Source organism: Vipera ursinii (genome assembly GCF_947247035.1).
Source record: "Vipera ursinii genome assembly, chromosome: 3".
NCBI lineage: Eukaryota > Metazoa > Chordata > Lepidosauria > Squamata > Viperidae > Vipera > Vipera ursinii.
The window spans coordinates 91,691,106-91,719,098 of NC_139516.1; the positions used below are offsets into that span (position 1 = coordinate 91,691,106).

Below are 27,993 nucleotides of genomic sequence, written 5' to 3' on the forward strand. Positions count from 1 at the left end.
CCCTAATATTTGCTAAGACATGGAGCAGAATAATATGTTTACATTCCATAATTCTGTACCAAGTCTAGTTTTCTTGATGACATGATAGATTCCTATATTCTGGATGAATTTGTATATTAACTGTTGCACTATGCCCACAGTCACTTGTTTTGAGAGATTCAGCTATATTAATTTGAAAAATAAATTTGGGGGAAAAAATAGCAACGCACCCCTGAATGTGAGAAAATGGAAAAATGGGCGGCTAATAATTTTTACAAATTTGCCATGAGGTAACTCTGGGCAGCTTAAAATATTAAAAGAGAAAACTGTATTATTTATAATAATATAAATACAATACTATAAAAACAACCTAGCTAAAAAGATGAGGGGGAAGGGAGTATGATGAGAAGGGGAGGGGTGGGGTCTGTTGTTAATTTATCAACCACCCCCAATGTGAAACCCCTCCATTGCAGTCCAAAGTCAACTGGCAGAGCCAGGTCTTTAAGCTCTTACAGAAGGTAAGAAGGGTTAGAGCCAGTGCTTTTTTTGTAAAAGAAAAAGGTGCCGGAACTCACACATGTCATAGAACCCGCCTTGCCTACTCTACAAGGTTCCATCCAAAAAAGGTGCCAGAACTCAGTTCTGAGCGTTCTATGAGAAAAAAAAGCCCTGGTTAGAGCCAACCTCATCCAGAGCGGGGGGGGGGGGGGTAAGAGGGCAAGATGTTCTAAAGCTCCTCTCCTGGATGCACCAGCCACAATTCCCAGGCTAATGGGGCCCACAGCATGCCTCCTCTACTGGCATGGGGGGCAATCCCAGTGGGATGAGACGGTCCTTCAATAATTTGCTTCTGGGTGCAATTCAAGGTGCTGACTGTCACCTTTAAAGCCCTTCATGGGGAGGCAAGGAATGTTGTGGGTCCTGTCCCTTAAGGAGATACATTGGGTGGCTCCCTCTCTCTGGAACTCTCCCCCAGAGATTAGACTGGCCCCCACCCTTTCGGAAGGCGCTGAAGCCCTGGTTCTGCCAGTGGGCCTGGGGAACCCAGAATGGGATGGAGCCCATTAAATGGCTAGTTGTCACTGGGGTGGAGACGTGGGAGGTTATTCTTTTTTCATTTTTCTTGTTGTTCTTTTTTATTCTTTTATATCGTGTTTTTATATCTGTGTAAGTCACCTTGAAAAGGGAAGCGGTGGCTCAGTGGGTTAGGACGCTGAGTTTGTCGATCAGAAGGTCTGCAGTTTGGCAGGTCGAATCCCGAGTGCCGTGTAACAGAGTGAGCGTCTGTTACTCGTCCCAGCTTCTGCCAACCTAGCAGTTCGAAAACACGTAAAAATGCAAGTAGAAAAATAGGGACCACTACGGTGGGAAGATAACAGCGTTCCGTGCACCTTTGGCGTCTAGTCATGCCGGCCACATGACCACGGAGATGTCCTCGGACAAGCGCTGGCTCTTCGGCTTTGAAACGGAGATGAGCACCGGCCCCTAGAGTTGGAAACGACTAGCACGCATATGCGGGGGAACCTTTCCCTATTTAAGTCACCTTGAGTCACCATGTGCGAGTAGGCGGCAATATAAATTTTCTAAATAAATAAATAAAATTAATAAACAATATAACTTACAAAGTAAACCTCTTAAAATGGAATGTATATAATAACCCTATACCTACCGCCATTGGCAGGTCATTAATATATTTCTCAGAGACCATGAAAAATACTTTATGATTTAACCCATTAAATTTGATCAATAGTTAGATAAAAAGATAACGCTAAATTAAGCACAATCACATAGATGTCAAAATCAAATTAGATCCATCTTCCTTGTTGTAAAACAGTCTGGTAATACCTATACCCTTGGAAGCTGGCATTCTGATCCTAAGACATTTATTTTCACAGCAATGGAAAGAAAACAAAACCAAATCATTTTTATAGAGCAATGCCATTTTCTAAGTATGCTTTAAATCACACCTCTTATTCCATTCGCAGTGTTTTCTAGCTATTTTTGTTTCTGTTGCTGGTGTTAATAAAACTGTTAAGAGGAAAATTTGCTTTCTTGTGCCTTATCAGCTCCTGTCATCTGCATTTAAAGGGAATAATCCCTTGAAAAGTCTCCAGAGGATTTTCCTTAATACATTTGCCCTGAAGAAATGAAACTGCTGCTGGTTATGCAAATATGAAGGAGAGCTTCATGCACATTCATCTCGAATATGAGGGCCCACAGTGAATTTCAAGCAGATTAGATATTCCAGGAAAAGAAGGTAGTTTATCATAACTGATTGCATTGAAGAATACCACTGCTGACAGTCGCTCACAGTATCAGGATCAAGAGAACTTTGGCAGTACAGAAAACCAATAAGTTCCTGATGTGCATTTCAAGTATAGCTGTCAAAAATCCCATTGACTTCCATGGGATCTGCATTGCCTTCAGTTTTGCATTCCTGTATTTTCCCTTTTCCCTAACAACTCCGCTGTTACACCAATTTTGACTGAAATCCTTGGAGCAATACCCAAAGGACTCCCTAATATTTGGAAATTTTGAATTTATTGGACCTAAACACTCTAATTTTACAACAATAACAATAATAATAATACCCTGCTTGGAACTGCTTAGTTTCAACTCCTTAGACACTATCTTAATAATTCTTAGGTCTTTGGCTAGTACTTAAATGATTACATTTTCACCAGTCTTTGATTGTGAATCTAACTGTACACATATTACACATATAATAAGGACAAACAACTCACCGGCAAAGCAAATAACAACATCTAGCAATGGTTAAGAGCAGGAAAGTTGAAGAAAGGGATAGAGGGGCTAATTCTGGTTGTACAAGACCAAGTCTTAAGAACAAATACACACAAAACCAGAACTGACAAGCTAGAAACAGACAGTAAATGTTGTCTGAAAGAAGCTGAAGAAACAGTGGACCACCCAGTTAGCTGCTGCAAGAAGATTGCACAGACTAACAACAAGCAGCAGCATGACAAAATAGAAACAATGGTGCAAGGGAATATCTGCAAGAAATACCATTAGGCTGCGAGCACAAAATATACTGTAAAGTAGCAGAAAATGAAAAAACTAAAGTGGTCTGGGACTTCAGAATTCAAGCAAGCACTTGAACACCATTGGCACTGACAAAATCCCCATCTGTCAATTGCAAAAAGCAGCTTTACTTGGAATACTTCACATCCTAAGATAACACCTTTAACACCATCAAACAATATATACCTGTCCCAGGATAGGACTGTGTATGTTGACAAAAATGCCAAATTCTGCCTAAACATCTGCTGACTGTGCAACCAACCATAATAACAAAGGTTTTGTTTTCATTTGTACTTGATATACCATCATAAACTAACTCTGTTTATCAGTGATGCATTTAAGATCTTAGTCTGACCTATGAATTTCAGTGGGTGCAGAGTTTTCTATATAGTTTATATTTGTTGCTTTTTTTATAAAACTGCACACAAAGTGATTCGCATAACAGAAAACCACATTTAATATAAAGTAAAAAAATTAAGATTATGCCCCTGACAATATAAAAAGATATGAGTATTACAAAATACATTGTGTTGGGCCTAAATCTTTTATAGATTATAAACACTGTTTGGGCTTCAAACTCAAAGCTGAACCTTCTCTATCATCAAGCATTATCAAATGCAGATCACAGGGGGAAATGTTCTAACAGTCTACATTCAAAGTTCTTGCAGAAATTGAATTCCACCCACTACTAACCAACTGAAGTTGGCATAAGTATTGCTGTGTTTCAGAAAGAGTTATGACCTACTAACATGTATATCATTGAAAGCCATACTTTTTTTATTATTTTGGCCAGCTTGATTGAAATAAAATTCAACAGCAGCCTCAATTTCCATGAGAATAGGTAATATACAACCTATGAAAAGTAGTGTAAATGGGCCAATATTTTTAATGTTTCTGGGGAAATAGCTATTAAATGCAATGTTCTAAGTTGAAGGTTAATCAAACAAATATAATTAAAATATAATTACATCACACAAGCTGAACGTGTACTAGAGAAACTGTGGTTGGCTGGAAGTGATAGCAATTATTTTTCAGAGTTTTAATCAGCACACTATACTATCCCCTCTTTTTTTATGTGAATTACAAGTGGGATCATCAAACTTCGGTCCTCTTTTTCCCCACATTAGTATCCTATTTGAATAGCCCAGACAAATATCAGTGCTATATAAACACACACACACACACACACACACACACACACACACACACACAAATCAATAGAGCCATTCTAAATCCTGAAAACAGTTTCAAAGGCCAAGTTGAAAAGATATGTTTGACTTATGGGCCTGTGAGATCAACAAGGTCAACAGCCGGAGAGACTGTCCCTCAAATAGCCAGGCTGAAGTGGTTAGGGCATTACTGAACATAAGAGACCTCAAGCAAGATAATTAAACAGGCTCACAACAAACATTAATGAGAAAGGAAAGAGGGAAGCTTGAGAGAATGAAACAGTCCAAGATATAAAAACTTCCCATAGAGATATTCCACATGGAATCTGGAGTTTCCGTCTTCCTGGTATAAAGTTTTTAAGGTTAAAACTTTAAAAACAAGTGAGTAGAACTTTTGTTCCTGATATAGACTGATTTCCATACAGAATAATTTGCATGAAATATTACATAAATATAATAGAATAACAGGAATAATAGGTAGCAGTTTGCACTAATCTTCCAGATGCTTTTCCAGGCAATATATTGTAATATTGCAATTGTCTATATATGATTTAACCATAACATAGATAACTGTGATCACATCTGTTTTAGGTAATGAAATAAAGAGATTGTGGAAATGCTTCCTTTGCAGCTGTTATCTAAAAATCCAGAAACAGTGAAGGACAGTAAAGTATTCAGTTATAAACCTGATCTTCTTAGGGACACAAACTCTTCCAGACTTGGTAGATGCATCCAAATTCCCAGTCTATTTTTTTTTCTTATTAAGAGCAGCCACATATATAATGTGGAATTAATTTGATCCTCTTCATCTCATCCAGCCCAGTATGAAATTCTCACAGCTTTGCTGTGGTCCCATGATAATCAATGAGGAATTGGGTGTCATCAGTGTATTAGTGACTTTGCTCCAAAGCCCTGTGTGAGCTATTCTGAAAAATAAGCACACACATTTGCATGCTATATATTAATGTTTAACTTGGACTCCGGCCTTCTAGGAAACTACACGTTTCAACAACTATACAACATTTACTACCAATAAGAGATATTATTTACCTTTCCATATTTTAAAACTTCTTTATGTGGACTGTCTGGACACTGATGTAATTGCTAAATTCTTAATGAATTCAACAAATTTTAGAGGAAGATTCCTTCTTTTATTGAAATTAAAATTTAGTAAATCATCATCAAAAACATGTTTCTTCACTGATTTATATCTTAAGATTTGTACAAGTTAGATATCCCTTTCCATTGTATTCTCCTCTCCACCTCTCAAGTACTGACTGAAAAATATGTCATCACCCTGCTAGTGTCAGAGACAGCTCAGGGTCTTTTGAAGTTTAAGATGAATGAGAGTGGGGTTATGAAAATCTATCTGTGACATTCTTTATCATAAAAACAGCAATAAGAACAAAACATAATTTTAAAAGGTTATCTAATCTTATGTTTACAAAGTGTCTTACTGTTTTCAGAAAAAGATATACTACTAGAAAAACTGCAAATTATTTTGAGAAGGGCAGAACAATGTTACCAGAGTAGAGAACACTGATTGTTGTTTTAAGATGACTCAGAAGGATTTTTGCAAGCCTTGAACTTCAAGAACCTCAGGCAATCAACCTATATGTCAAAAACGTCTATTAACAGGGATTTACAAAACAAAACAAAACAAAAAAGCAAGTCTCTTAGACCAAAAAAAAATTATGCTACAAGATTCATCCACATCTAAGGAAGAAGTGGATTTGCACAACTGCTCCACCTTTCATTTTCCCTATATTAAGGAAACTGGGTCAAGTGTTTTTTGCTCTCAGTTTCAAATCATCTTATAGGGAGTGATGTGTTCCCAAGACTTTGATAACAGTGGATGTGACACTCCTACACTTGCATAATATGTGCTGGTAGTTTTTAACATGCAAACTGATAAAAGTTTAAGATAGCCCTCTTACAATTTTGCAACTGGGGATCTTTGAAACATCTGGATCTTTCTACCATGCCATGCATACTACTGAACTAAAACTGAAAAAAAAACTGGAAGGCAAAAGATCTAGTAATAAATAGCTTTTCCAAAAGTTACTAGCAAGGATAAGGCATGCTGGTTCTTGCCTTCAACTAAAAGTTAATGTAATTGTTTGGGCAGAGGCTCTGAAGCTGGCATAAAGACTGCAATTCACGTGATACTTAACAAGCATTAAACAAGTACTTTGATGGAAAATCAGCACTTCAGATGAGGAAACAACAGAGCGCATTAACAGTTGCTGAGTCATCTAGTTATCCAGCTGCAATCACTGGGCACACAAAATATAACTTCTAACCTAAAGGCTCAATCTAATGTTGGGAGATAGTCTGGATCTGATTTGGATCAGCACTTCTTGTAACTTCCATAAAACAAAAATACAATGGAGACATTGAAAGGTTGAAACCAAGAATCATGCCAACTATAATAATATCTTTTGGAATAAAGACATGTTTACATGATGAATAATTATTGGCATGAATCTGTGTGGCCAGAATTCCATTGTGCCCAACAGCATGAATTCGGTAAAGAAATATGAATACTTTCTGGACATCAGAGAATCAAGTAAAAACACAGTTTCAGCTAATGATTTTCAAACAGCATAGAACTTGGTTAAAGAATGATGTGCTTAGAACAGGGAAATAAAGAGTAAGTAAATGTTTTGGATGCAATAAAATCAAGTAATGTGGAGACAAAAGTCCCAAGAACCAAAATCACTAATATGATTAAGAGCAATCTGATAAATGGAACACTTCTGTCCAATAGATAGAGAATTTATAGATAGACTAGATAGAGAACCCATCTAGAAGAAGCAACACCAAAATGTGATCTATTGCATCAATCCAAGATTATGGTGCCAAATTAAATCTCTACTCGTGATTTTGGAATCTAGAGAACAGATGTGTTTTGTTGGTTTTGAACTGCACAACTGATAGTTCACCAGAATCAACAAAGTGAACATCTGAAGATCCATCCACAATTCTGAAAATGGCATTGGGTCTCAAGTTTATTCCCTTACTGATTTCACCATATTCCCTTACCTTGTCCATTCTACTCTCTCTGCTACTCCAACATACCAAATTGCAACCCAATGAAGACTTATACTGTAATAGAGACTTAAGTAATATTCAACTATCAAGATTCCAAACCTTCTGTCTTCCCACTACTGTTCTCCCATTCTGGCAGAATATAAAGTACACATCCATACTTCTCATTGAAGAACTATAGGCTAAAATTTATCTCCTTAATGGATATGACAATTGCAGCATTGGCTCAGTGCCATTTTGCCTTCTTAGTTAACCGTTTTCTTTTTCAAAGGAAACTGATATCTTGAACCTATACTGTGCTCCTGAAAATGGAATGCTTTTAACTACATGTAAAGAGATGGAAAAATCAGACCAATGATTCCCATTATTCTATCCAACTAGGCCAGGAGTAGGCAACCTTGGCTCTTTTATGACTTGTGGACTTCAACATGGCTGGTTCAGGAATTCTGGGCATTCAAGTCCACAAGTCATAAAAGAGCCAAGGTTGCCTACCCCTGAACTAGACATACAGAAGATTCCTCCTCTCTGACATAAAGGTTTGAAATGGCACCGGAAACTTATATTTTCCAGAATGTTTTTTCATTCATTAATTTCTAACAAAATATTAGGGTCTCTGGAGAGAAAAAGAATGTCAGAAAACAATGAAAAAGCCTTATTTCTTCCAAAATATTCCATATTTGACATTACAAAAAAAGAAGAAGAACAAGTGGGAGGCTGCTCCCATGCAAACAAGCCCAGAATAGCAGTAATATAATATCGGTCTCTTTTTTCTTGCAGAGAGAAGACTTTTTCCAAGTAATTGATTGTAGTCCAAAACCCTATTTTAAAATTAAATGCAACATTTAGAAGGTTGCTACATTTAGAAGCATTTGACTTGTCATGTACTGAAACCCCTTGTAATTAAATTGTGAAAAAGAATTTATAAATGGAGCCAAGAAAAAAAATCCTCTTGCATAATTACTGTAAAGCACATGATTGTTTTTCTTTTAATAAAATTAAAGAAGAAGAAAAGTACTGCTTGCTCTTTTTATTCAGTCCAGACTTCCCCAATCTACTAGCTATAGTACAAAAGGCCAATGGGAAATATGATCCAAATCTCTGGAAAATATTTGTTTGTGGAACACTGATTTAGATAAAAAACTACATGTTACTCAACCAAGTTCAACACTATTTTTAGAAAGGTGTAAAACTAGAACTCCTGACAAGACAGACATTACTCTCTCAAAAGATTATTTGTGGCTCAGGGTTGAACTGTGGAGTCATTGGTTTCTCTGATGTTGGATGTTTACTTGCAGAGCTTTCATTACCAAACTAAGTAACTTCTTAATGCTAGAAGAGAGTGGGGTGTGTTCTATATTTATGTTTATATTGGATACACATGGACAGATGTAGCCATAGTTTCGATTTTGAAATTGTGAGCACCCAAAATTGCTAGGGAATTCCTGGAAGCTTGGCACTTAGACAAAGTAACCATCCACAGACACACAGAGATAAACTACATTTACACATCATTTAAAAGAGACAATTAAAATGCTAAAATGGAAACAAAATGACCAGAACACCTCCTCACCAGCAATCAACAATTGGGATTAAAATCTGGATTAATACCAGGTCAACAATCAAGCAGTAAACAATATGCAAATCAAGGAACTACTGTGAGATTAGAACTAAGCTGCCATACCTAAAGATGAAGCAAGCACATAAGCAGGGTGGACAAAAGTCAGGAAAAGCTCAGTCAGGGAAAGCAGTTAAGAAGGAACCAAGTTGTTAAAGAAACAAAGAAAAAAATGTCACCTGAATCAGACAAAAGAAGTTGGGCCTTCCCAAGTCCCAATCAACCAGAACAAAGCAAGGACTATGGGGATAAAAGGGCTCCTGAAGTCCCCCACTCTTTTTGCTTGCCAGCCTAGTTGAGGATACAAGTATGGATGAGCGTGTGTGTGCACACGCATGCTTGTGTGAAATCTCAGAGAGCACCAAGGACTCCACATTTCTATCAGTTATGAGCAGAAGAAAGACAGCATCCTTCACCACACACCATCCCAATTCTTTCTATGCTGCTTTACCAAAAAGCCAAATTCAGGTAACCTGATTTTTTTACTACAATTCCAGTCATTGGCCTTATCTGCTAGGGCTGATGGGACTAAAAACAAGAACCATCTAGAAGGATCAGGATGCCCAACTTCTGCATCTACAAAATGTGGACAGCCATTTGGACCAAATTCATGGTAATTTTGTTTTGGGGGTTGTTGTTCCTCATATCAAAAGTAAAACATCTGTAAAAGCCCAAACATGTCTAAAACTATTCTTGTTTTGGTCTTCTCTGTATGTTATCAGTTATGTACTAGATGATATAGGATTATTGTTTAGATGCCTCTAGATCTTCTGCCTTTTGATGATTTTATTCACTTCTTTCTTGAAGATGATTTCAGAAGAACCAGAATGCCAACATTTAAGATGTGGATGTTAGACTCTGTTATGCTTATTTATGCTTTGCAAATATACAGGTAGTTATCTTTTAAGAGGCTTTTCAGAGCATTTTACCTGATTCTGTATTTACATTGGTTTGTTACTGTTTGATTTTATTATAGTTCACTGTATTTGCACTATGGGACCATTTGATTGAAAGATAAGGTATGAATGTAATTAATGAAAGAAATAAAATAAAATCTTTCTCAGGAGACATAAAATCAGTGTGTGTGTATAAATGCAGTGTGGTAACTGCATTCAAAATAGTTGTTTATAAACTATAAGGGATTATTTAGTATTAAGCAGCGATTAAACTGAATTCTGCTTGGGGAAGATTTTTACTATCTTCAGCCTCAGGGTGAAACAGCAATAACTAAGAACACACATAGTTTGCAAGATTAACTCCAAGGTTAAAACTGGTTTCTAGAGGGCGGGGGGGGGGGGAGAGTTAACCAATAGCCCAGAAACTCTAGGAATGTAAACCTAGTTTAAGAACACATTTTTTAAAAAAGAAAAACAAAGCAACAAGACATATATAGTTTAATCAGTCATATGACTGAACCACTGAAAACACAGGAGTGTAATTAGAAGCCTCGTGATTTATTTGAATCTAAGCTATAGAATTCAGCAAGATTAAAAAGTATCAGTTAAAAAAAGGTGCTCTAACTGCTGAAATGCCTGATATGTCAAAAATTTCTACTGCTGTGGCATAACAATTGTAATAATACTAAACTGATTAATCAAATCTTCAGTGCAGAATTAGGGGACCATATTCACTGCCTGGATGGGGCAATCTGAAACTCTCAATTTAACAGGTTGCAAGGATGAAATTGGAAATACTGCCAAGTCCCTTCAGGATGTAAGCACCAGAAAAGAAGAAGAAAAATCACTGTACTAGCTGTAGGTTATAGGCTGATAAAAATCCAAGTTTTATCTAAATAACCTTTACTCCAAATCAAGGCTGGGCTATAATGTTCAGCACTTTGTTTTTCACTGCATAGAGATGCAGAGGACATGGCTGGTGACACCTTAGCAGAGTCGGCAGGACCAATCTAGTTTGGCGAGGTTTATGGGGCAATCCCTATATGCAGTATATATCATAAAATTATTTTATTTTTGCCCCAGTTTTAGGGGAAAGGAGAGATTAGGGTGGGGGTAAATTGTTACCTTCTGCTACTGCTTATTGCATCCTTTCTGGCCCTTAAAAAAAATCAGAAACCTAAAAAAAAAACCTATTCTGACAATCAGGGAGAGAACATGCATGAGGTTTGAATACATAGCAAATTACATCTTAGCAGTCTGCTTATGAAAACATGTAGAGAATGTCCTTGGGTGGAAGTAAGTCAGAAAACTGAGCAATAATATTATGACAAATCAATCCCACTCTCATCGGCTTTTATTAGTAAATTTTTAAAAATGTATTTAAAACCCTCAAACAAACCTGAGTCCATATGCCTGGAACTCTTTCGAAGTCCATTCAGTCGTTTCTGTTTAATTAAAAACACATCAGTTAGAGATTTCTTTCTAAAATAGGCATAGTTCCTCTTTTCATGTAAATTCTATTCAATTAGGGCACCATTATTTCACATTGGTGTTTCCACACACACACACACACACACACATCTCAGTTTTATGCTGATCTGAGATTATCTTCAACTCTGCTGACTGCAAAATGCTAAGAATATGACCAGAACTCTACGAGTAATTTCAGTTAACCAAAAAGAACGTGCTAAAAAAATATAGTTGAATCTGTATATATCTCCTTCATCATTTACTTCATTCCATAAAATAAAGGAATTAAAAAAGAATTGCTAGTGCTCTCCACATTCACATTTTCATGGTGTTTTGGCCTGCAGAGGCAGCACTGATTCTCCTTCACAAGGTGTTTCCTGCTACAAGTGGTACAATTCATCTCACCAATGCAAAGTGGGAATATGATTGCCTTGCCCAGACACTCTGCAAATGCAGGAAGCTGTAGGAGGCTGTGAAGAACAACATAAAAGCAGAGTGAAATGAAGCAATGCGGCCATTTGCTTCACCCTTAGCTACAAAAGGACACGATGTTTCATGAAACAGTTTCAGGTGTGCTTTGTTTTCTTCTTTGTTGAAGTAAAACACACCCTTGAAGGCCTGTACATTCCTAATCTTTTGTGCATATAGTTGTTTACAAGAATGTCTCAGTCACTGCAACGTGATCTTTCTTGGCTGCAAAGCTGCCGTTTGTCCTACACTTAAAACTTCTTGCAAACTTTGCAAGCAAAACGATACTGTTGGAACAACTTGCAACTCAGCACTTATCCCTTGATTGCATATTGGAGAAGGGGAAATATATTCTTAAAAAAGTCCTCCAAAGAAGCACTGCAAGTAGAACACCGAAGCTCATCTTCTCATATTCCCCCAAAAATCCACTCAATGAACTTAAAACAAATCTAGAGCTGCTTTGGAACCCTTTCAAAGAAATGCCTTCAGACTGTTTATGAAGATTGTCTATTTTATTTTTTAACATTTTGCTAATCAAATCTTAGTATTAAAAGTGGCTGCATCAAATTCTAACTGACTGATGGGAAAGGTATGCCTGGAATAGAATTCAAAACACGGTTGCACTATCCGTATCATATTAGGATCCATACTGTAAAAGCTTTGCTCTCTATTCCTGCCATCGTTTATTAGCCTCTCCCTCTATGACAATTCACCACAGCCAACTTGCCACAGCCAACTCGCCCTGGTCAATGTGCCATGAGACAACTTGCTATAGGACAAGAATTACACTAATATCAAAGAAATGGTGGAATAGAATCATTAAAGAAAGGATGCAAAAGGAGGGACAGAATGAAATGTGAATGACAAAAATTAAAATATTTTTATGTTAAATAATTACATTGAATTGTTAAATTCTCCTTCAGCATGTTGGCCCTGGTGAATTGTCCCATTCTGCCTCCATGATGCTACCGGAAGCAATATAAGTGTGCGATAGTACAAGCTTTATCGTACAAAGCCACACAAAACTATCAATTATTTCTGAAATGTATATGTATGTTATTATAATTAATGTTTGAATGTGTGTAAAACTTTTGAACAGCAATTACAAAGTTCACTTTCTATTAAGAACATGTTTCAACCATAAAAGAGGACTTAGCATATTAAAAGGTCACTGCAGTAATGAGTAGGCAGTAATGATGTACGGAAGTTGGAAGGAACATATGAAAAATGTTTGGTTTTATGGGGAAGAATAGACACAATGAGCAAGTAGCAATATCTTGCCCAGGGTAATATTTAGAAAAGAAAAAACAATATAAAAAACAGCATATCTACAGTATATATGTGGTAGTTTTTATGAAGAAGATAAATGAAAAATAGAGGAAGTACCAATTATTCTATGTAGGTAACGTGCATGACCGTGATCCTTTCAAAATGTGTTTGATTTCCTAAAACTTCCTCTTAAAAGCTGAGATTCAAAAGCTATCACTTTCATTTACATTCTACCTAACTACATAAAAGAATAGAGTGCTTTTGAAAAATGCAGTTATAATAAAAGTGATTTATCTTTCATTTTTAAGAAATCTATAGTTCTGACAAAATTTGGGATCCTTATTATTTTCATGGTATATAAGGTAGGTTGCTTAGAAGACACAGTATTAGAAAAATCTTTCATAATCTCCGTATTAAGATTGGATGGAAGAAAAAACATGTTCCAAATCACCTTTTAAAACCCTATCTTCATTCAACTCCACACTTCCCAGATAACTTCAAGTACTGAACAAAACTAATTTCTACTACTGGATAGTCAGATGAACTGCATTTAATTTTAGTATTTTATTTCTAACAATACATGTGAATCAAATTCAATTAAAACTAAAGGGTTGGGGTTTCGTTTTGTTTTTCTAGTAAACCAAGTAGGCCTGGGCATAAAAAATTCATTCAGGAACTTCATGACCCAGATGTCACTCCATTCAGTTGTCTTAGAGACAGAATTAAAAAAAGAAATACCCTGCATATTTTAATTTCCTTCACTTTTTTACTCACTTTTAAAACAAACTTTTAGACTTGCTTAAAAAATAACAAGACTTTCTCTAAAACATAATTAACGGTATACTGTCCTGGAGCTTGGCATACATGGCACTTCCTTAGAAGTATATGGGGTGTTGGGACGCTCCAACAAAAAGAAAAATGAACAGCCTTAATTTCCTTACCAAATGCTTGAAATGTTGTAAAGAAAGTTCAAGCATATACTATAAATATATTGTAGTCAATTTCTCCCTGCCAACAATCACTCTTAAATCTGACATTATATATTTTCCCAAGAAATACAGAGTAGTCTTATATTTGTGCCCTTAACCTTAGACTGAGACAGTTTACTAAGCAATTATTACTTCTAAATAGGAATCAGTAAGTTACAATTTAGGTTCACTGATATCATCATTTCCTGAAATTCACTTTGCAATTGTAATACTGAATGGCTAGGTGGAAAACCATATATTCTAGTGCCAAATATACACAGGCCTTTCTATCATTCATAATTGGTGAATGATTAATTTGTTACTCCCTCAAAGCTTTCCAATTTCTGATAATTCCCACTCCAGAATGTGTTACCTGTACAGCAATTTTATCATTAGTGCAATTTCAGCTATGCTGAATTTGTCTATGTGGTTTCCTCTGATGAATAACATGACTTCACAAAGAATATTATGCAAAGCAAGCAAATAATTTCTCCCAAAGAGGAAAAAAATTGTTCTATGAACAAGTTTAATTTGCTCTCAGATTAATGGTCAATTTTTTAAATAAATATTTTATTAATTTTCTGTTTTTAGAAATCATAAGATTAATGATCAATTCTTAATAGTTGCCACTTCACTACAGAGTTTAAGGCAAACACTGCTTGGTAAAGATCTGTATTTTGAAACCAAGACTTAACATTCCAATTCCAAAGTCCTTTCCACAAGTTAATGAAGTACACTTCAAAAATTATACATGTTAAAGATTAAAAAAAAAGTTCCGCTTGTCTTTTCATAGTTCCCAGTTAATCAGATTCTTATATTTTAGAGCTATATTCAGAAGGAAACTACACAATTAATACCCTGTAGTCCCCACACACTGTAACAATAACCACCCTATGTTCTTTTCATAAACTCCCCAAGCGATCTATTGTTCTGAAATTAACTTCTCATTAAACAAATGTCACTTACCATGATCATTTCAGTCAAAATGTTTATATTCGCTATGCAAGTCTTAGACAGCTTTATAAAATCAGCATTTTGCTGCTCGTTTTATTGCACACCAATTGAGAATAGCAGAGGGTTGTATTCATTCATTAAATTCTATATAAATATATCTTGGAAATTTACACCACATAACTCTTTTGCTGCATCATGGACTAGCCCTTAATTGTCAATTTAGACTTTCTTTTTCTTTGTTTGTTTGTGTGTGTGTTTTTTTTTTTGTTATGTGTTTTCTGTTAATCTCTGGTACACTGAAAAAGTTTGAAGAAAATTATTCAAATCCTGCAATATTTGTTAAAGCATGGTCCAAAATGGATGAAGAACATGCAGGATTCTTTTATTTCAACCACAGAGTTGTATATTTAATTACTTAAAATGCTTCATTTTCAACAGTTTGGTCCTTTCTCTTTCTAACCTAGGATTATGCAGAGTCCTAACACAAATTTCCTTCAGAAATCATACAGAGTTTTAAAAAAACATTTACCTTCTGTTAGGGCTAAAAGACACATACAAAAAAGGAGGCTTTTTGTTCATTTCTACAACCAATACTCCATCAAATCACAAAAAAAGTACACTTACCTCATGTTTCAGGGTTCCATGTTCTGGAACAAATGTAAAAATTGGCATGATCAGTGGCAGAATCTTCACACTGTACAACAGTATTCCCTAGTTCAGGGATACAGTGAGAATACACAGAACTACCGTACTTTGTTTTGCTAGCTGATAACCTGTTTTATGCTCCAACAACCCTGAGGCTCAGCTAGTTATTTTGCAACTGTGTTTACTTTTATTGGCTCAAGTCAGGCAGCACTGAACAGCTATAAAAAAAGTATTGGGTTTATGCTTAACTCCATGACACATAGCTTTCTGAACCAATAGATTGCCTAAAATCTCTGGAAACACTCTGAAGTCTGCAGAAACTTACAGAGATGAACATTTTCCAGTTTTAAAAGTATACAGTGATTTGAATCCAGACTTCAGCATAGCGCAATTGCAGTTTCTTCCCTCCCAAAAACTATATCCAGACTATATTATTACATGTGTAGTATTATTATTACATTAAATTAATGTAAGATTTGTATGGAGCTTTTTCATTACACAATGTGCATATATTTTGTGTATATTTCTCTGATAGATGAAGCATACCAAATCCTAGTCTGTCTTAGCCCAAACATTGAAAGAGCTTTGGACTGATCTATACATATATAGAGGGACGCAGTGGCTCAGAGGGACGCAGTGGCTCAGTGGGTTAGGACGCTGAGCTTGTTGATGAGAAGGTCGGCAGTTTGGCAGGTCGAATCCTGAGTGCCGCATAACAGAGTGAGTGCCTGTTACTCGTCCCAGCTTCTGCCAACCTAGCAGTTCGAAAGCACGTAAAAATGCAAGTAGAAAAATAGGGACCACTAAGGTGGGAAGGTAACAGCATTCCGTGCGCCTTTGGCATCTAGTCATGCCAGCCACATGACCATGGAGATGTCCTCGGACAAGCGCTGGCTCTTCAGCTTTGAAACGGAGATGAGCACCGGCCCCTAGAGTTGGAAACGACTAGCACACATGTGCGGGGGAACCTTTACCTTTTTATACATATATGACAGTCACTTAGACAGTAAATTCAAGAAGAGATTGGCACATGTGAATGAGACATTACAAAACTTGTCCTATAAACAGAATTTTCATATTTCTTCTTTTAACTTCAAAAACAGCAATCTAGATCCAAAAACCAGCTGAATGAGCTTTGAACATTCAGGGGGAGGGCGACTTTGACTTCTCAAATTATAGTTTTCCTCTAATGGAAACCTGATTTGGTAGGGGGGAAGAAAGGAGATTTAAGTTATTGCAGTGATCCTCCAGTCATAATTCTGATCCAGAAAGGCTTTTTATATCCTAGCCACTATTTGTTTTAATCTGAGCCAGTTCACTACATTCATTTTGAATCATCAATTTTTGAACCAATGAATGATGGAAAATCATGTGATAGATATGTATGTATGAACTAGTCACCATTGATAGTTATGTGGACAGACAGATAATCAAAAGGAAGCTACTGGAATTAAAATATTGCAGATTTTTTTAAAAAAACAAAACAGGCAGTGTTCTGCATGATATATTCTGAAATGCAATATTAAAAAGGTGGAGAAACCACAAAGCAAAATATAAAGTTCACATTTGAAAGTATTTTTTACAAAACCAAATTGCAAACTATCATATTAATATTAACAAATAAAAATAATCAGGCTCTTAAAAATCATGAAATGGTACCTAGCTCTCTCCTTTTTTAGAAAACAGTAGCCCTATTATGCTATTCACAAGAAGGCATATACTTTAAGAATAAGGGCAAAAACAAGAGAGATATGACTTATATATGCATCATAAAATGGCCTATGAGCAACGAATTTCAAATTAGAACATTTTAATATGCACTCAAAGTAACATACAATGCAAGACATGAATGGACTTGCCCTCTATTTTATTTGACTAGCTTCTCATGAAATGAAATGATTCTCCTAATTTGGCAAGAGAGATGTTGTAATGCACATGCTAGGATTGTTCATTTTTAGGCAGTTATCCAGGAATTTCGCCTCTTCACTGCACAATTGAAAAACCAACCCCAAATAGACTATTATGCAAAATGGTTTTAAGAACCTACAAATCTTGTTGGTGCATCCCACCACTAATGAGTGAAAAATGGGTCTTATTGTTTACAGGAAGATCATAATAAGAGAATTTCATGTGACAAAATTCACTGCAGTACCTTCTTATGAATACAAGTCAATGAAACAAAATATATACATCTATAGCATTAAAATATACATACACTCTAACATGCAGTAAGTATTAAACAGTTCTATGCTGTACATATATATTACAGAAAATTGTACTCAGATTGGCTATAGACCACTCCACAAAGAGTTAAAATGTTTGATGTCAATAGTTAGAAAAGCAGTAGGGCCTCTAGTAAAGACTTATGGCAGACTACATGTTCCTAAAGCAGTTGGGATGGCATTAAAAGGAAGAGATCAGCAGCCACACAGTGAATTCTAGTTAGCACAATCTTTCTTGATAAAGATGAGATTGTGGGATCGCCCATTTGCACTCCAAACAGCTGCTCCTTATGAGCAGATTATAAAAACTGTCTGCAATAAGCTGATGAGGTAAGCATCTAGGAGTCAAAAGATTTCAATCAAGCTCACAAGGTTCACACAGACCTCACAATCTTAAAAACTTTTGGATGTAATTTATAGTTAAAGGGAGATATTCTGATTAGAAAGATACAAGAATCAAACTTGGGGAGTCAACAGTCTTGCATGTTTTTTATTTCTAAGTGGATTTTTCCCATGCTGATGAGAATCAAACTGATTGTCAGTAAATGGTTGCCAACATAATGTGTTCATTTTCAGATCCACAAGCCTCATTGCATCTTACAAAGACCTTGGCAAATTGGAGTGCACATATTATGCATAAGTAGATGGAAAAACTAGAGCAAGTGGATCAATTTATGTACTTTGTTTTACTAAACACAGGGAAATAGAGGGAGAAAGGTGAATTCATACAAATGCTGATAATGAGAAGCTAGTACAGTTAGTTACTTAGCAACCATTCAAAGTTACAATGGACTACCTTGGGACTACTAATGACCCAGATTCAAAGTTCTGATAGTCAGGGGAGGGGGGCATGGTCACAAGGCTGAATTTAACAACTGCAGCATTCACCGAAAAGGACATGAAACTGAGTTGGTCACATGACTGATTTGTTTTACGACTATTACAAATTACAGCTGTGATGGGCAGGCTCCATTACGATCATAAGTGAAGGACTATCTGTAGTCACTTATGAGAAATGAATGTTCGTCAGAAGTCAAAGTAGCTTTATATGCTTTTGCTCCTTTTGTTATACAGAAGTGAGAATTGGGGTATATCAGGAGAATTATAAAAATAAACTGAATGCTGTGGAAATGGGAAACTTAAGGGCATGTGGTAAAACAAGACAACATAGGATCAAGAAGGAAAGGATGCAAAACAAATGAGGCTGTCATTATGTTGAGATATCTTGGCTTGGTCTCACAGAGTTAAAGAGTGAGGAGGTGAAGATTAACAAATTAATGGTCAAATGGAATTCTTGGGATCCTGAAAAACAGACTCTTTAAAGCAGGGATCCCCAGCCTTGGCCACTTTATGACTTGTGGACTTCAACTCCCAAAATTCCTCAGCCAGCATGGAGTCAGTTGAAGTCCGCAAGTCATAAAGTGGCCAAGATTGGGAACCGCTGCTTTAAAGAACAAAAGACACTGAATTGACATAGGGACACAATGGAAGCAAAGACGGTTTTCAAGAATAGAAAGATGTGGAACAGTGTTTCCCAACCTTGGGAACTTTTAAGATCTGTGGACTTCAACTACCAGAATTTCCCAGTTAATTCTGGGAGTTGAAGTCCATGCATCTTAAAGTTGCTAAGCTTGAGAAGCATGAGTGTGAAAGGATAGTGCAAACAGAATTTGTGTAAATAAGATTTAATTAAGTTGCCTTTTCTTTATTTTCTTATCTCACACCTTGAATTTCTCTTGCTTACCACATCCTTATTTTATGGTTGTAATTTTCATATTGTTGTTTACTTTAAAAAGAAATGGTATGCTGGATATATTCCTTTTTTATTTTAATTTTTTTTTGTTTGGTATCCATAGCATTTTTCAAATTGTATTTTTATGTCTTGTTCCACATGAAAAAGCTGCTGACTTCTATTTTAAAAATATACCTAAATATATAAAACTCAAAAAAATACCTAAATATGTAAAATCTAAATGCAATATATGTGCACACTCATAGTAAATTATGAGAAGTTACATCTGTCTGCTGGAAAAATTCGAATTTACCTTTGCATAATACCCTAAAAATCAAAAGTGCTGAGTGTTCTTCCATTTTTTGTTAAGTATCCTTTGAAAACAAGACAAAGGGGTTGGTATAACATTTTCCACTGGGACGGCTAGTTCCTGTTTTGTTTAGCATAATTACTATTAAATTAATAGTAAATTAATGAATTAATTTAATTTCCAATTAAATTAACTCCCATTTACTATTGATCTAATATAGTAAGGACTTTACAAGATTATATTTTAACAAGGTAGAATTTAGGCAATCAGGTTTAAGCTATGCATAGTGAAGGTGTCCAGGTGTTGTCATTCATTTTAATTCCATTAACTTAAAAAAATATTCACAGTCACACCCTATACAGTCTTCAGACCTGCTGACTTCTATGCTTATGTAAATGTTTTTCTGGAAGGAAACCAAAATCTATCTTGCTAAAACAAAATACAGGTGTGATTAAACAGTGATAATTAAGATTTTTTTAACTTCCCCTTTGCAGGCAGTTCTGTCATTTATATTTATAAAATAATCATCACTGATAGGAGGTCAAGTTACTTTTTTCAGGAGAGGAACCAATAAGCAGACAATCAAAACAATTCTATTAGCCCTTTAGACAATAGTATACTTTTTCTAGATTACTAGTAAACTTTTTCACCATCTAAAGGTTTGGCAGAGAAACTTAAATCACAGCAAGTTTGCAACTTCCTTTCATATCAATTACTAGAATAACAGAGTTGGAAGGGACCTTGGAGGTCTTCTAGTCCAACCCCTGCACAAACAGGAGACCCTATACCATTCTGGAGAAATGGCTGTCCAATCTCTTCTTAAAAACCTGCAGTGATGTAGCAGCCACAACTGATGATGATGTTAGGACAGCTGACTCTAGTGCCAGAGGTGTGGACTTCAACTCCCAGAATTCTCAGCAACGGCCATGCTAGCTAGTAAACTCTGGATCCTGCACTCAACTCATCTAGAAAGCATTACTTTGTTTGGGGAAAGGAAGTGCAGAGAATAAGGGGGAAAGGGTTCATTCTCATCACCAGAATATCTATTTTGATAGCTGTAGCATTTCACTATCTCTGAGTTATATTTTGAGCATTAACCAATTATTTTAAAATAATGAAATGCAAATATCTGGCTGCTTGCTAAATTCTCTGCAAGACAGCAATACAAGTCTGGAAAATAATTCAGTATTCTTAACCAATTACCAAACAGGATGATCAGCTATGGAAGCATGACATGGCTCCCTTTTCTCAAATAGTTATGCAGAAAGCAGATAGGTATAAAACCTGTCATTTCGGGAAAGATTTTGCATACTCCTAACTAACACTTATCCTTTCATACCTTAAAGGTAAAGGTAAAGGTTCCCCCGCACATGCGTGCTAGTTGTTTCCAACTCTAGGAGCCGGTGCTCATCTCCGTTTCAAAGCCGAAGGACGTCTCCGTGGTCATGTGGCCGGCATGACTAGACACCAAAGGCGCATGGAACGCTGTTACCTTCCCACCATAGTGGTCCCTATTTTTCTACTTGCATTTTTATGTCCTTTCAAACTGCTAGGTTGGCAAAAGCTGGGACGAGTAACAGGCTCTGTTACACAGCACTCGGGATTCGACCCGCCAAACTGCTGACCATCTGATTGACAAGCTCAGAGTCCTAACCCACTGAGCCACCGCGTCCCTTACCTTACACAGCATTAAAATTTACAGTCCTGTGATTTGCCTCACCAAATGGTCACAAACGTTTTCAGATTTTCTCTGGAGTCATATCATGGATGAAATAATTAAATGATTTCTATTGAACTGCTGGAGGCAAAGATCACATGGAGACAACTTCATGGATTAATGAATAAATTATCATATTACAACATCAAAGATGCAGGATGTTCTTCTCCAATTTATTTAAAACTTCTGACCTGATTTTCTAAATTTAGAAAACTGCCCTATTTAAACAATCAAATTATGAACAGGAGACAAGTTGATATATTATTTTGTATACCTGCTGGAAGGGCTTTGTGAAAAATCTAAGCGGTCATGTTTGGCTAAAAAATAAAAGCTTGCTCAAAATTCCAAATGTTCACCACATAAGGTCGTGAACAGTGGAGTATCTAAACCAGCATTTGTGTTCCTTTAATAGCCAAATAGATGCTTTTGAGAAGATTAAATAAAGGCATAAAGGATATACAGTAATTGCTCTCTGCCTCTTCCACTGTCATGCCTAGAAACTACTATCAAGTGTTTTAGAAGTAGGTGACCATTTATTTGTATCCTGCCTTTGTTATTTTTACAAATGACTCGAGGAAGTGAACATAATCAACACACCTTCCTCTTCCAATTTCTCCACAACAACAACCCTGTGAGGTGGGCTGAGCTGAGAGTCTATGACTGGCCCAAAGTCACCAAGCTGGGACCCAGAACTCATGGTCTCCTGCTTTCTGGCCTGATGCCTTAGCCCAGGGGTCTTATAACTTGGCCCTTTTACGACTTGTGGACTTCAGGTCCCAGAATTCCTCAGCCAGGATGCCTGGCTGTGGAATTCTGGGAGTTGAAGTCCACAAGTCATAAAAGGGCCAAGTTTGAAGACCCCTGCCTTAGCCAGTAGACAAACCTGCCTCTATGATGATGACTATAAGCTATAATTACTGGTTGCCTTCTCCAATTTATAAATTCCTCTAAGTAAACTTTTGAATACCCACAGTGAACACCTCAACCATGATCCTCTACAAAAATTCTTCAGTGTTACTGCTTTATAGCAGGGGATAGGAGATCAAGAAATGAGGAGCTGTAATTTGAGTATAAAAAGTTCTATCAGATGCCTAGATCTAATTATATGACTCTTGAAAGCTCCTTACAGTATTCCAGTGGTTCTTACAGCTCTTTTACTTCACAGTAAATTGCAAAAGGTACTGATTCCCAAAAAGCAATTATAGCTATATTTGTAAATATATTAACACAAAAATACAATGAACACAACTTAAGGGAAATTAAGTCTTAATTAAATCTGGCAAATTTATGACCTAATTAAAATAGAATCCCAAACAATGCAGATGACTTACCAACTAAATTAACCCTGCAGTTGTCGAGTCTTCCCAAACATTCTTTATGGACTCCAGCCCCACACTTTGAACATAAATAGCCTTGATAAAATGTTCCCCTGAAATACAAAATAGCATGGAAATCAGAAGACATTTGGTATAATGTAACAAATATTAAAATATGAAGCAGTTCAATGTGTCTTACAAGAATGCATTCATATATACTTCGAGATGCTTATATAGTAATAAATCCCTGAATACCAATAACTAGCAATGTTCTTTGTTCGTTAGTTTGTTTTTTACAAATCTAATGGACGTTGATTACTTAAGCACTTACATTTTTGGAAGGTGAACAATCCATGATAGTGTGATTATTCCTAAACTTTTTTTTTCTCCTTAGCATATCTGGTTTTAGTGTTGATCAAATCCTGGAATTTGTGTTGAGACAAAGCTCTGGGATTTTAGGAGTGGCAGCCTCAGATGATATCTCTGTTACTTTTAATGCCAAGAGAGAGGTGTGCAATCACAATAAATTGTAATGTGATGACTATGTAAAAGCTGTTGAAGTAGCACATCGCTCAGTGGAGTTTATTGCTACTATATATTCAAAGCTCCTGACTGTTGCACTCGTACCTTTACATTCTGGCATGACACAACTGTATAATATGTATGTTTATAATATTATACATTGCTTTGTTGGGTTATATGCACACTATAGACATCATTTTTGTAGGACTTTATATTTTACAGGATATGGGACATTTTTCAAGTACTCTAATCATAATGGACAAAGACTTACTATTTTTCTTCCTATCAAATGGAATCAAGCTTAATAACATCCATTTAATATTTTGTTTAGACTGCTTTCTTATAGTGTAGCTACCCTACACAATCCCAGATTGGTACAGTCGTATTTCTCTCAAGGAAGAATTAAGTTAAATTAAATGCTGACTGTGTTTTTTTAATTAGTACTGTATTTTTAGTACACAATATTCAACTACTGGAATCATTTTGATCTCAAGTAAAGCTTGTAGTATATGAAGAATAACTTGTAGCATTTGTATCATAACCCCTCTCCTTTTTTTTTTTGGCTTGCAATGGCCTTAGTGAAAAATAATTCTTTATGTAAGGTCAATTTGAAAAGCAGCATTTATGAGTTTAAAAGAAATGAACTTAGAAAACAATACAAATGTTACTAGTAGAAATTACACTTTACAGTAGTGTTAGACCTTATTATTATTTTCCAAGGAAAAGCACAAAAATAATCCCATTTATTTAATCCCATTTATACGGATTAATTATCTTCAGTATCTGAGAACATATGTTAATATAAATATTCAGTATAAATATATTTAATCTTTCAGGGACAATGAAGTGGAAAGAAATTGTTCAATAACAATTTTCTCAGGCTTTTTGGAGTATCCCACTTCTTACAGCGTGAAGAATATTTCAAAGGTTTTATTTCAAGAGTCCATGTTGTTGTTTTTATAATAAATTAATTAAATAACATATACTATATTTAAGTGACAAAAATCTTTTCATGTACACTTAACCTTCTAAATGATTTGACAGGATAATACCTATTTTCTGATTGCAGTGAAATCCATAAAAAATAACATATTTGGAAGGAAGAAATACAAGCTAAAATTAAAAGTTATGGTTCATTCAATGAGGATGCCATCAGAATGCTAACTTAATTGAAATGAGAAAAGCAGAATTCTAGGAACCAAAAATTAGCAAAAGAAAATTGCAGACATAATTATGACTCCATTTCATTATTATTAGTTCGGAAATAACTCTTTACATTCATTTAAGACTTGGCCTTCAGCTACAGAATTGTTGAGAAGATAAATAAATGCATATATGTCCATATACACCTATGTATGGTTGCTATTTGGCACAGCTCACGGCCCTATCAAAACAAAAATCTATGCTGTAGCATATATTAATTTTACATTTTTCTCTAATTGTTTTAACAAAAAAAAATGAAGTTGATGACACTTGACTAATTACCCAATATCTTATTTCTAAATTCTGAAATTCTAACTATCCTATAGAATGTTACCATTTTTTTTCAAAATCCCAGGAATTCATCGATTACATATCTTAATTAAAATAGTAGGGACTCCATATTTTTTTTTGTATATCTCATGTCCTCACATGCACATGAAGTATCCTAGATGAATGTACATACTTTGTAAAAATAATCTCATATTTGCCACCCAATGGCTCTTCAGTTAATCTGAAGAAAGAGCATTTTCAGTTGGAAAGTGGGTTTAATCTTCTAAAACAAAATTCAGTATAATCTTAAAATATATTTTTGCCATCTGGTTATATGAGAAAAATGAAGAAAGCTGAGAATCTTTCCTGCCTCTTTGTCTTTACAAATGCCCATGATACACCACTGATTTTGCATACATGTACCACTCAGAGAGAGGGAAGTGTTATGTTTGCTATTTGAACATATTACTTGGGTTCATGATAATGCTGAAATATACAATTATTTGTAGATTTTAAGTCTTGCTAGCTTTAAAAAAGAAGTAGAATCCATCAGATAATATGATGAATTTATTGAGTGTTATGTTTTTCCCAAGTGTAATATTTTCAGGCTTCAGCTCCTTTGATACTCACCTCAAAAGCATCTGACAGACTTTGCAGGATGTTACACGAGTGAAGGTATACATTTTAAAATCATGTGTACTTGTTTCTGCATACTGGGGCCTTATATTTGACCTAGAATGTAAAAATAGATTCTTTAATATTCATAAATATTAATAGAGCAATAATTCCATTTTCAAACCCCAAAAAACTGCAGATGGTGTTTAAATATGCATTTTAATAAGTTGTTGGTACATTTGGCTGAAGACTCAGTTCTGAGGTCTTTCTTCTCTCCTGCAGAAGGAGAGTCTTCTGTGCTTTATTGCACTAATACAGTGGTGGCGAACCTATGTCACGGGTGTCAGAGGCGGCACTCAAAGCCCTCTCTGTGGGCACGCACGCCATTGCCCCAGACCCACCTTCCCCCATGGCCGCTCCTCACCAGCAGCCCCCCCTGGAGGAGAGTCGCCCCTGAGTGCAGCCTGTGTGGAGCAGCACAGCCAAGGACATGGCAGCCAAGCAGCGGGGACAAGACTTCGCCCTCGTACCCATCGCATGCAGTTGATGCTGTTGGGCTTGGGCAGATGGCATGGCTGCCATGTCACTGCTGGGCCACATGGGTGATCTGCGGTGGACTGTGGACACAGTGGGTGGCTCCACAGGCAGGTGGGGGGGCAGTTTTTGGGCACTCAGTCTCTAAAAGGTTCGCCATCACTGCACTAATATATTAGGTAATGTAATTTAACTAAGCCAATGTGTGAAGCACGAAACACAAAACCTACTCTTATTTGCTTGTTGGGACCCATTTCATTTTGTTGTCAGAATAACTGTAGAAATTACAATGGCAGAATGGAACAGCCTGAAACTTGCTTCCTCTATCTTTTTTTTTGCCATCTGAACACTCTTCACCTTGGCTTTTGGCATTTCTTATCAAAACTAAGGCAGTGGGGGAGAAACCGCTTCTGTACTGTGACTGTGAGGCAGGATTTATCCTAATCCTGATTTATCTTAGAAAGTTATGAACCCAATTATCTCTTTTATTTATATCCCAGGGCCAGCCTTGTATGACTGCGTAAAGTTCTTAATTCAACAAAAAAAATGCTAAGATACCATCTTAAGCAAAATATAGTTTGATTGTAGTTTAATGCTATAGTTCTTAAACTGAAACTAAACTGACTATCTCTCATATCTGAGCCAAAGCAGATTTAGAAAGCATTTGAGTCCTAAATGAAATCTGGATCAGAACCAGTGGTGGGATTCAAATATATGAACAACTGGTTCTCTGTGTGGATGCCACTTCCGGAAGTCCATTCTGGGCCTGGGCAACAAAAAATTAGCTACCGGTTCTGCCAAACTGGTGCAAACTGGCTGAATCCCACCACTGATCAGAACTGCCCATATGACCTATCTTCACTAGAATGTTCCTGCTCCTTCACCTACTCCTTTCTCAGATTCCTGAGCTTGAGTATACTGCCTAGTTCAACAATATCTTCATTAAGATCTTACATATTTCTTTCAAGTCCATAGGTATGGACTTACACAAATATACTTCTATTTCTAAGGTTAAATGTGAGTTTTAATCCAAATGAAAGCACTTTTTCTGCCATGGGCTGCCCTGCAAATACTGGTGTTCCCCCCCCCGCCCCCGACAAAGCCATTTATAATAAATGCTTCAACTTCAGAGCAGCTCAGTGCATAGAGTTTACCATAACTAGCAACAGTTACTTCAATTATCAAAAGAAACAAATTGTAACAGAGAGTTTGAAAAAGGAGAGAAAGGAATTTCATTCACTGTAGGTGGAAGAAACAATAATGCTACTGGAGCTCAGGGAAGTTTCTTTTATATCAATATTAATAAGAAACTATATACTGTATACAGTCAAACCTCCATCATACTTAGAATCATATAATAGCAAGGAAATGTCTAGAGATGTAAAAAAATGTCTTGACTGCAATGGTCTTCTTCATATTGTTTACCATCATGTGACCTGCATATTGAATTCTGTTGTCTATAATACACCTAAATGGTTTTGTTGTTTACATAACTCTCTAAAACATCCCACATTATTAGAGACATACCTGATTTGTGCCTATTTTAAATGCTCCTTGTTCTCTTTAACTGCAGAAATCCAAGATTGCCTTTCAAATATTTATTGGTTAACATGACAGTAATACAGGGTAGAATTCTATCAATTGTATCATTTGCTGCTATATAGATTTTCCAGCAAAAGCTATATTTGCTCAAATTGTCATCCACGAACAGACCTGTCTAAATAAGCAATTTAAAATGAACACATTGGTTGCTAATGGAACACATTATACTTATGTGTGTGACCTCCGTGTGCAATTATTTATAATTCCAACATTGATTTCTGATCACAGTAAAATGTAGGTTGTGTTACAATGTGGAACATTTAGAGTTTCTATTTTGCCTTTTCACATTAATAAGTGAGCAGAAATATTAAGAAAGTGCAAAGCTGCTGAGTAATCTGCAGCAAATTATTTTTATCTCAAGCTCTTACACAAAGGCTGTGCATTTTATGATAATTATAAAGGCAAGAGAGACTTTACTATGTTTATT

The 27,993-nt window shown here is 36.0% G+C and overlaps 1 protein-coding gene across 1 annotated transcript in view; it reads right to left on the bottom strand.

Moving 5' to 3' along the window:
• The window catches only part of VAV3 (vav guanine nucleotide exchange factor 3), a 216,342-nt gene that overhangs the window by 47,331 nt on the left and 141,018 nt on the right, over window positions 1–27,993 (bottom strand). Inside the window, exons 16-19 of the mRNA XM_083360483.1 lie at window positions 25,446–25,547; window positions 22,836–22,933; window positions 15,503–15,525; window positions 11,149–11,194 (exon numbers count right to left, since the gene is read on the bottom strand). Of these exons, the coding sequence (XP_083216609.1) occupies window positions 11,149–11,194; window positions 15,503–15,525; window positions 22,836–22,933; window positions 25,446–25,547 (269 nt within the window). The remainder of the gene's footprint in view (window positions 1–11,148; window positions 11,195–15,502; window positions 15,526–22,835; window positions 22,934–25,445; window positions 25,548–27,993) is intronic.